Here is a 10,918-nt window from a genome sequence, read left to right on the forward strand (position 1 = left end):
TCCAAACCAGCCCCTGCAAAACTGGAATTAACATGATCCCCAAACTCCAGCACAATCTCTAAACGTCTGCTCCTCCCTCACTACATTCTCTTTGCAGCATCCATGTCTGATTATCATTTCATCCCTGCCACGTGGAACGGCAGCACAGGAGGGCGTTCAACAAATACCTGCTGGACTTCCCTGGTGGCACAGTGACTGGGAATCCGCCTGCCAATGCAGGGGACACGGGTTCGAGCCCCGGTCTGGGAAGATTCCCACATGCCGCGGAGCAACTAAGCCCGTGCGCCACAACTACTGAGCCTGCGCTCTAGAGCCCGCGAGCCACAACTACTGAAGCCCATGCGCCTAGAGCCCGCGCTCCGCAACAAGAGAAGCCACCGCAGTGAGAAGCCCACGCACCGCAACGAAGAGTAGCCCCCACTCGCCGCAACAAGGGAAAGCCCACGCGCAGCAACGAAGACCCAACGCAGCCAAAATTAAATATAAATAAATTCATAAAAACAAAAAACAAAAAACAAATACCTGCTGAGTTGTACATTTATTTGATACAGAAAGGAAAAGTCTATGGCCTAAAAATCTGCATTTCTCTGGATAGCCATGTCACCTAGAATACAATAAAGGATATATTTTAAATATGGAAAACATTTAGTGTCTATGACCTAATCAATGATACTTTCAGATCAATCACACATTCATTCTTTCAGTGAGTATCTGGGCTCCTAATCAGCTGCCAGGAGTTGTGCTGGGCTAGGGCCCCTGCCAGCCCCAAGGCTGCCTTTGAGCGCGTGGATCCATCGGCACAGGGCACCCTCTCTGGACAGATGAGTTATAAAAGCTGAGCCCAGGACTCCAAATGCCCGCCGCAGCTGGCTGTGAGCATGGAGGCATTGCCTATAGAAGTAAATGAGAGAAAGTCCCGACTTCGGGGGCTCAGATTCTAGTAAAAGAGACAGGCAAATACAGTCAGTTTCCAACATTTTCTACGTGACCCTGAAAATCAGACTTCGACATATGACACTTAACGCACTCCATCTAAATCCTCATCTCATTGCACACCGGTACTAAAATCATCAATTTGAACTCAGGCTGAGGCATCCACCTGTGCCAGCAGAGAGTTCTAGTACGCTTAGGCAGGAAATGAGCACTGTTTGCAGATTCAAGTAGGCCACGTAATTGGCCACATTTTCACTTACCACCTTACAGGGACTGGCCAAATTATTTTACCAAGGAACATTTTCAATTAAATTTGTCTGATTTTTAAGTCATTTCTTACCTTGCGTGTGCTTGAGAATATTTTTTCTGTAATTGTAAATATTTCATAAGATACTTTACTCAGTTTGGAATTATTTGCTTTAACAGTTCTTTGCTTAACACTGCTACACACTTTTATCTACTAAGTTAAATAGAAAGATAATTACCGTTCCCAGTGGATAAAGCACATTAGAATAATACAAATCTTTTAAAACAATAAGCTAAAAAAAGTTGACTTTCCTAATATTAAAATATCTCTTCACATTTAAGAGGAAATGCTCATATTTTTTTGTTTTATATGAAATGTATATTATATACATATACATTTTTAACCAATTGCTTCCCTATGGAAAATAAATCAGTATACCTACTTCCTGAGTAGTTCTGCAAACAGTGGTCTGAGTTAATGTCAACTACAATTGTCTTCACTTCTTGTTAATCTAATGTACAGACTGGTACAAAAATAAATCTCAAAAGAAGTATGGGGGAGGGGTGAAAAATAATTCACAGTGATCCAGCCGGCAAAGAATATCCAACCATTTATTTCAGATTCTTCACTCCAAACAAGGTGCCTGTTAAGAGACAGTGAATCTCAGACTTTAATACCCACACTAATGGTTGGGAAGGCATTGTAGTTTTGTCAGATTCAATTAATTCATTCAACAAATATTTACAAAGCATCTCCTGAGAGACAGAAATTGTGCAGGGCAAGAGGAAGTGAACCAGAGAAAGAGAACAGGGGTCCTGGAGCCGCCAGACCATGGAGCAGGGTCACCATCTAACAAGCTGCCATTCCTGCCACCAATGAGATACTTGATTAAAGACTGATTGTAAACCCTACTTCTATCTAATGCAGAGCCTTACCTCTTAGGTTTCTGGGATGAATCTGTTTAGTTCGAGGCATCTTCTTTGATTCAGGGGCCCCTTTTTCTTCTTAGAAACTGTAGCAAGAGCAGGTCACAAAAAGGTAGCTCCATAAACCCAATGTCCATCAATTAATCCATGTGCTGAAAAAGAAAAAAAAAAAAAGTCACATTTCACTACCTTTTACTACCTTCAAAGGAAAAAGACACTTCAAAAGTTATGGCTTAATACAGCACTAATCTAAACTCAACAAAATCTCAACTAATCTAATCAAGCTGAAGGCCACTGCAAAAGATTACCTACTAACTTTTAATTAGATGTAGGACACATCATATTGCCACTATCTGGGCTTTCCTATGAAAAACACAGGGAAAAAAAAAATCACTGTACCTTTATCAAAAGAGAGTGAAAAAATTCAGTGAATTCTGTTTTAAAGCAATGTTTCCAGGTGCAATTAAAGTACAACATCAGGCTATAAAAGGGTTTTGCTGTATATAGTACAAGTCTGCCCATTTATAAATTCTTTAGGGCATGGACCATGTCTCATTCATTTTGTCTAACTGAGTTAATTCAGTTAATACATGTGGTTGCTTTTGAGGCTGTTCCCCAATTATTCCAGTTCTCTCTTCTAGGCTCCTTTAGGACTGTTCTTTCTCCCTTCCTGTGTTTAGCTAGAATGCATGACCAGTTCTGGCTAATTACCTGCGAGTGGAAGAAACAGGCATCGCTTCCAGGGTGGAGCATTTAGTTATCAAAGCAAGATGCCCCCAGTGCTCTTCTTCCTCTGCCATGAAACAGGCACAGTTCTAGACAGCGAGTCTGACAACACAGAGCTGAGCTCCCGCCAACCCAACGGTAATCACGGAGCAGAAACATAAAGGAGATCTTTGTTGTTTTAAGCACTGACGTTTAGGAGTTATTTGTTACTGCAGCATAACCCTGTCCTGACATATACATTTTAAAAACAGCTATTTGAAATACAATGTGTCAAAATAGTAACAATCCAAAACTTAACCATCTCTTTCCCCCATGAGATCCTCAAGGATCCTTGAGCTATAAAATCTTAGTTTTAACTTCCTGCAATAAGGCTGATAAGCAAAGCCCATGATGATGATGTTAAGCATGAAATTATGTTTAATCACTAAGCAAAGACACAAGAATGGAATAGGAATGCTTTAATTCTTTTAAAACATCCAGTACTACAGAAAAAAACAAGAGCACCTACTGTGTGCCTATGTACTTCCTACACATTACCTAATTTAATCCTAATGATAACTGCTTAGGTAGCTATCATTTATCCATTTTAAAGAAAAGAAAATTAAGACAGGAAGAGGTTAAGGAACCTGCCCACGGCCAACAACTAAGAAATGTGGCACCACCTGACTCAGGTACTCTCAACGCTTATTTCCTGGCTGGAAATAGTACCTGCTCTGGGGGTTTTATTCAAGAGGCTGCATAGCACAACAAGTCATGACTACATATTTCGGTGTCAAATCACACTGGGTTCAAGGCTTACTGTGTGGCTTTGTTCAAGGTACTTAACCTCTCTGAAGATCAGATTTCCCAACTGTACAACTAGGAAATAGTATCCACCTCACTGGGTTGTAAGAACTAAACAATGCAGGTGCTCTGCTCACTGCCTGGCACACGGAAATATCAAATATTAATCCTCCTTAAGAATGCCTATATGGGACCATAGGGCTGTATCTAATAACCAGTATAAGGTTTTAGAAATTTATGGTTTCAATACAGCAGAGAAGCAGCAGAAGAAAAGAAGGCTATGATTAACTTCAGTATTTTAACCCCAATAAGGCTGCATGTGGGCACTGCATAAAAAATATTTGCAATTTTTTAACTGCATGGTAAAGAATATGAAATATGAAGGTTCAATACCATGTACTTCATCTAGCACTGTGCTAAATGGTCTATAAAAGATATAGTTCTCCAACTCCCTGCACGAAAAACATCCACCATCCAACTGACGGAGCTTCCGATTCAAGAGAGAATGTAGAGACGTCAGGGCCAAATAAACTGTATGAAGGCTTAACTCCCAACTTAACGCTTTTAAAAGGTCACGATATTTAGAAGTTTTTCAAGCGACAACTCCGACTGTAATTCAATCACGTGACACCACAAGATCCGGAGCCTGCACATAAAATATGCAAATTCCCAATCAGTAACAGCTTTCCGCTACCCTGTTCTCTGCCTACCCACTGTCCCTAGCTGTCCATCCCATGTTTAAATCCTTGTAGGGGGGGAGTGAGTCTTTCCAACGACCGCAGCATTGTAGCGATGAAGACGAGTGATGAACCGTTCCTTCACAGGAAAGAAATAAATACTACATGGAGCAAAAAACATGACACGATCAAAAAGCGTAAAGACAGTTGCAAGGAGAAAAAACATGAATGAATGTGGAGGGCGGAGCCTGGGAAAACCCCTCTGCAACGCTGCACTGAACAAAGCGCTTCGCATGCCAGGAGGAGGGGGGAATGGAAGTGCCAGCTCAGGAAGGAGCCCAGAGTGAATGCGGAGAGCAGGAGGAGGAGGAGGAGGAGGAGGAGGAGGACGAGGCGAGGCGAGGCGAGCGCGGCAGCCCTGAGACTCCTCCTCGCCGCCAGCTCCGCCGCCGCCCCCTCCCCTCTCCAGCAGCAACTCCTTCGCCAGCCCGACCCCAAGGCGAGCCGGAGCCGACCCGCGCCCAAACCCACCGCCCTCTTCCCAACTGCTGCAGGCGCGTACTCCCAACCCGGAAAGAAACTACCCAGGTGGCTGGGAGTAAACAGGCACTTAGAGCAAAGAACGAAAGGAAAAGCAAGCCACAAAGCCGGGAGGTTGGGAAGCCGAGGCCTGGCCTCCCTCACCCCCCACCCTCTTGCAAAATGCGTCTGCGGCTGGAACGCGGGCGGGGAGGCTGGGTTCCTCCGTACCTGCTCGGCTCGCAGGACCGCAGCTCGGACCGTTCGCGCGCGGCGAGGGCGCCCAGAAGTGGCAAGTGTCTCCCGCACGCAGCCATCCCCTCTGCAAGGTCTGCGGTTGCACACACACACACGCACACACACGCGCGCCCGCACGCCCCCCGCCCGCGGAGAGGGATGTGGTCCTGCCCGCCCCCCACGCCGGCCCCCCGCCGCCCTCCCAGCTGCAGCGCCCCCGCCGCGGATCCCGCGCCGAACCTGCTGCCAGGACGCCCGGCGGGGCCGCTGCCGCTGCAGCCGGCCCTGGAGCTGCGCTGCTGATGGCGGCGGCCGCAGCTCGAAATCTCCTCGACCCCCGCGCGGCGGCGGCGCCTGGGATCCCTCCTTCACTTGACAACCCCAAACACAAACATAACCTCCTCCGGCTGCTGCTCCCGGTCCCCCCGGCTCCGTCCCCCACCCCGCCGCCGCCGCCGCCGCCCCCAGCAGCAGCCACACTAAAGGCCGGCGACTGGCACTCTCACCACCCAGCGCTGAAATATTAAACAGGGGAGCCGGCCGGGGGGCGGGGGGGCGAGCGCGGGGCGCGCGGGCGGGGGCCGCAAGCGCCGAGCGGGAGAGGCGGCAGCGCTCGCCGGCGCCCGGGGCCGCGGCATGACCGCTGCCGCCGGGGAGGGGGCGTCCGGGGGGCCGAGCGGCGAGGCCGGGAGCGCGCACCGCGGGAGGCGGGGCGGGGCGGGGGGACCCCGGGGTCTGGGGCGAGGAGGGCAGGCGCGGGCTTTACCTCTCCCCGGGGCAGAGTAGGGCACGTTTAGAGTCTTTAGGGGCGACGGGAGAAGCGCGGGCCGGGCGGCGCGAGGTAGGGAGAGCGAAGGTCGGAGGCTTTCCCGCGGGTAGGCGGGGCAGCAGGGGATCCCCGGGGGCGGGAGGCGGGGAGGCCGTGGGCTGCAACGCGGGGGCGGGGGAGGGGGCGTCCCCCGGCGGGGACCGAGGCGGGGGCTTTGCGGGGGGAGGGGCGGGGTCACCCCGGGGGCGGAGGCCCAGCGGGACTGGCGCCGCCGCTTGCCCAGCCCTGCCGTGAGGTAGGGGTAGGGTGGGTGCCCCGGGTCCGGGCTCGCTTGGAGCCCGGAGTCCCGGGTCTCCCTGGCGGGGCGGGCCCGGGACCGCGCCTCCCCCCGCAGCCAGCCCGCGGCTCAGCCCCGCCCGGCCGCCGCAGGGACGGGAGGGGGGACGGAAGGAGGGGGCGGTGCGGCCCGAGGGGGGAAGGGGCGGGGTTAGGGACGCGAGGGGCGGGAGCCCGGGGTCGCGCCGGTTCGGGGACTGGCGCCCGGCGTGGGCGGAGGGGCGGGCCCGCCGGTCACGCGGCCCAGGGAAGGCCTGGCCGGGTCGCGCAGTTGGGGGCGGTTGGTCCGGGAAGAGGGGCGGGGACGGGCGGGGCGATAGTTTCTCTTTACCGTCTCTTTACTTTTTAAAGCAGGATGTGGGCCGGCCCGGTGACGTCATGGGGTCTCCCAGCCCCGCCCCCCGCCCGGGCCGAAAGGGGGAGGGGAGAGGGAGAAGGGCGGGCCAGGGTGCGGGGGGACCCCAAGGGGGTTTCCTCAGCAACGCGTGGAGGGAAGGGGAAAGTCATTGTGAAACTTGAAACTCATTAACTTTGAAAAACAACTTTATAAAAAAACGGGAGGGGGGCGGGGTGTTGGGTTGAAGGGTGGAAGGGGACATATTTTTAACCCTGAACTGAAACTACTTTTTGGTGGCGGATGTTCTATTAAAAGATTGAGGAAAGCCAAGGTTATTCCAGAGGCCACTGCAATGCCCACTGGTGGTTCCCAGAGCCGGAGCAGCGAGCGCAGTTAACCCTTGCCGGTCCGCCTGACAGCTTGGGGCAGGGAGGAGAGGGCTCTTTGGCGTCAGGAAAAGGGGGTTGCGGGGCTGGGCAGCGACCTGGCCGCAGGGTCGCAAGGAGGAGAGAAAGGGGGAAGAGGGAGTAATTACCATAAACCAGAGTTTGACCCCGGCTGCTAGAAATCAACAGAGGAAGCAAGGAGTGGAAATCTATGGAAAAGAAATCAGGAGGGGCTGGACCAGGGTAATGATGAAGGTTTTCAGGGTTAGACCTAAATAAAGAACGTTAGAAGTTTGGGGCTCAGAAATTCCACATGTACACCTAAACAAGCAGGCACAAATGACTGGTTTAAGGAGCCACGCTGAACTTGGGAGGAATAAGGTGAAACAAAAATTTTGATGCAGAAAAAATTCTCATATAAAAACCAAAGTGCTTTCCCCTTTTAAGGAATAAAAATGCTGAACGACCGTACACCCACTCTGCTGGCCATCTGCGCAAACTTGAATTGTTTTGTTCCCTGGGGCTTCCATAAAGAGATCTAGGTTTTTCCTCCTAGGGTTGACCCCTAAAATTCCCCTGAGGAAATCCTACCTCTAGCTCATTTGAGCTAAGAAAAGCTTAATGCACCAGAATGCGAATGATTAAAAATGGAATACTCAATAATGGCGAGCTTGTAACCAAAAATAATGTCATGTAAAGGGGGGAATATGCCCATTAAAAAGTAGATTTGGTCATAAAAGCGAAGATCAGCCAACAACTGCCTAAATTTGAAATAATGTTTAGCACACTATGCTTCCAACCTTGCAATGAAATAATGCAATTTTTTTCATTTTCGATGTGATAAAATCATCTCTGGTATGAAATTAAATGACACCTAATGGACTGCAATCACAAAACGTATGTAAATGTAACTTTACAACTTGAATTAAAAAAAAAAACACATAGTGGGAAGCAGCCGCATAGCACAGGGAGATCAGCTCGGTGCTTTGTGACCACCTAGAGGGGTGGGATAGGGAGGGTGGGAGGGAGACACAAGAGGGAGGGGATATTGGGATATATGTATATGTATAGCTGATTCACTTTGTTATACAGCAGAAACTAACACAACACTGTAAAGCAATTATACTCCAATAAGATGTTAAAAATAAATAAATATTTTTTTTAAATCCATTTACATGTGAAAGTACACCTAATCTGTCAGACGATAAAGATTAAGGTAGGCTGATGATAACTGACTCTACTCTGTGTCACCTGCTAAGTCAAAAATGCTAACTGAATACATTTTTAACCCAATAGTTGTTACCATAACACATACATAGTGTGAACACAAGGTTTATATGGGGTTTGGCATTGCTGTGAACTCTCTAACAAATTAAACATGCAATTTGGAGTTGTAATAGATTAATTTTGTCATTTCAATTTGTTAAAGAACTTTTTTCTTAAATAGACTATTCACAATTTAACTATCTTGAGCATCAAATTAATATTAATCTTTTTTTGAAATATATACAATACCGAACATTTTCCCATTTTCAAGTTCCGAGTTTTCCAAGTGCAATTTCTTTTCCCAATTCTGCCTACAATTCTAACTTCCTAGGTATCAGAATGCAGGGGAATCCAACTAAACTATAAAGTGGCTAGTTTCGGCTTTAATTATTTTGTGGCAAGTTGAATACAATTTCTCAAATTGTATCTTATAAACGGAATGTGGGGAAAAGCTTTTTTTTTTTTTTTTTTAACCACAAGATAAATGGGAATGGTAAACAGCAGTTTGAACTGTCAAAAATTCTGCAACACTGGGGGAGGTGACCGTACTCTGAAAAAGAAAAAAAAGAAAGGAGGGGGCTCCTAGGGCCCCCTTCCTCTCCGGCTGCACCCTCCCGGCCGTGTGAGCGCTCTCGGGGAGCGGGGTTCACGCGAGGGCAGCGTCACAGAGAGGCTCCGCACACATTTTCCTCGCAGGGCAGTTAGAGGCCAGCACAAGTCCTCCGCGGGGCTTCGTCGGGGGACCCCGCCATCCCGCCGCGTCCACGGGGCTCCGCGCCGCCGCCCGCGCGCCCCCTGCCCCGGTTCCCACGCGGCCGCCGGGCCCGCCCGGCTCGGGCTCCCCCCTGGCGCGGCCCCGCGGCCCCGGCCCTCCGCCCAGCGCGCGGCCCGGCAGCGCCTCCGCCACGCGGAGATCCCGGAGGTTCCTCCCAGCTGGCGGCCGGGTCACGCCGCCGCCCGTCCCTCCCCTCCGCCCTCCGCCCTCCGCCCTCCGCGCGCGCTGGGCTTTCCCGTCCACCGGCCGAATCCCCTCCTCCTCGGGGCGACCCGGCGACAAAACCTGCCCCGCACGCTCTGCCAACTGTGCCCCACGCCCGGGCTGCTCCCCAGCCTGACGCCAGACAAAAGAGCCGAGGGAAAACTTACCCGAACTGCCACGCCAAACTCTGATCCAAAGCTTCCTGGGTTTAACTTTTAATTTTAAAAACAACAAAAGCAGAAACCAAAAGCCTCCTAGGTTGGAAGTGGGCGTGAGAGGAAATGCTAGGGGGAGGCGCTTCATTCCCTCGGCTGCTTTTGCCCCCCCTTTTCTGGCCCCTGCCTGGGGCTTTGATGTTATCTGGTGCACCGCCTACGTTGGGTTTATACCGTGGGCTCGGCGCCGAGAATGATACACAGATATTTGGCACTTTACGTGCTGGGTTGAAGAGAGGGAAGCAGGTGGTCACGGTAAAGTATTCCCACTTCTTAGCCCCGCAGTGAGAAGGGAGCATTTGCCCCGCTTCCCTTTGTTACCTGGACTGAAATGAACAATCCGCCTATCTAGTAATCCTGGAGCGCTGGACCATGTGGCATTTTCTGTTAGACACACAGAAAAGAGGCCTTCTCAGTTAGATTCATTTTCCCTCCACTCAGCACAAGCTTAGAACAAGGTGGTACTGTACGTTTTCTGAGGCTTTGTTTGGTTTTTAGATCTGTTTTGAAAGTAAATATTATTTCCCTTCTTAGACCTGCAGCCCTGAAGAGACAAGATACCTCTGAAGAAAACAAATTCCGTAATAACATGCCTTTCATATACCATTCTTACAGGTCAGAATCTCCCAGCACCCTCCCCCTCCCTTTATGGAAAGCTTGTAACTGTTGATTTTATCTTCCTTAACTGGACACTAGCAGAAACTGGATATATTTTTACATTAGATTAGCAGGCTCAGGACCATCACAAACAAAGCACTAACAAAGCATGCTTTTTTTTTTTTCTTTTTTTTTTTTTAACAGATCAGTAATCAAGAAATAATGCACAGTCTAACACTCAGCCCTAACTGTCCGTCCACTTTATGCCAACACCAACCTGTGTTCAGACCTTGCCCTCTGGGAGTTTACAAATTAATGGAGACAGAATAAACACATGGAAAAATACCTAGAGGGGAAAAGATACAAGAAGCAACTTATAAACAGAGCCAATTAAAGTTATACAGTTACTTACATGATTGCTGAGAGCTTTCTGGATTGGGTGGAAGGCAGGATTATCAGAGAAAGTTCCATACTGAGGGTGAGTTCTGAGTAGGATTTTGAAGGAGAGAAAGTTCGTGATTTGGCAATAGTCTGAGAATAGCATTCCAGGTAAGGGAAATAGCTTGAAGGTGAGAGAGCAAGTAAACTGTGTGTGATGGTTTTTCTGGCTAGAGCAGAAAGTCAAAGTAAATGTGGAAAAAAAGAAGGGTGGCCATATAAATGCAGCCTCCAAACCAGGGCACTTTTGAGAGGAAGTGGGAGGCCATGAATAACTATACCCAGATGAGAGGCATTCACCTCTCCAGTCCCGGCCAAACAGGACGAATGGGTTCTCTAGTAGTGAGCTGTGAAGACAGAATGGGCTGGGAAAAGCCTTCTTGGCCATCCTTAAGAAGGAATTAAGACATGATACTGCATGTCATTTGGAGACATCTGGACTGAGACTGATGTTTTTAAGGAAAGTTATTGTTACTGATGGATTTAGGATCTGTCACAGTAGTATTTTTACTGGCAGTAGTAGTAATAGTAGTATTTGGATCAGCAG

General features: G+C 49.3%; 1 protein-coding gene across 10 annotated transcripts in view; it reads right to left on the bottom strand.

The window, feature by feature from the left end:
- HIVEP1 (HIVEP zinc finger 1) overlaps positions 1-9,394 on the bottom strand; it is a 145,989-nt gene extending 136,595 nt beyond the window's left edge. The window contains exons 1-5 of one of the 10 annotated variants that reach the window (XM_082344481.1): positions 5,289-5,808; positions 5,043-5,133; positions 4,326-4,453; positions 2,818-2,948; positions 2,116-2,258 (exon numbers count right to left, since the gene is read on the bottom strand). In XM_082344481.1, coding sequence (XP_082200607.1) covers positions 2,116-2,155 — 40 coding nt within the window. In that variant the 5' untranslated portion in view covers positions 2,156-2,258; positions 2,818-2,948; positions 4,326-4,453; positions 5,043-5,133; positions 5,289-5,808. The other 9 variants (XM_082344484.1, XM_082344488.1, XM_082344486.1 and 6 more) reach the window with 9 other exon arrangements.
- Between the last annotated feature and the right edge of the window lie 1,524 nt (positions 9,395-10,918).

This window comes from Balaenoptera borealis (assembly GCF_965194805.1).
Source record: "Balaenoptera borealis genome assembly, chromosome: 12".
Lineage (NCBI taxonomy): Eukaryota > Metazoa > Chordata > Mammalia > Artiodactyla > Balaenopteridae > Balaenoptera > Balaenoptera borealis.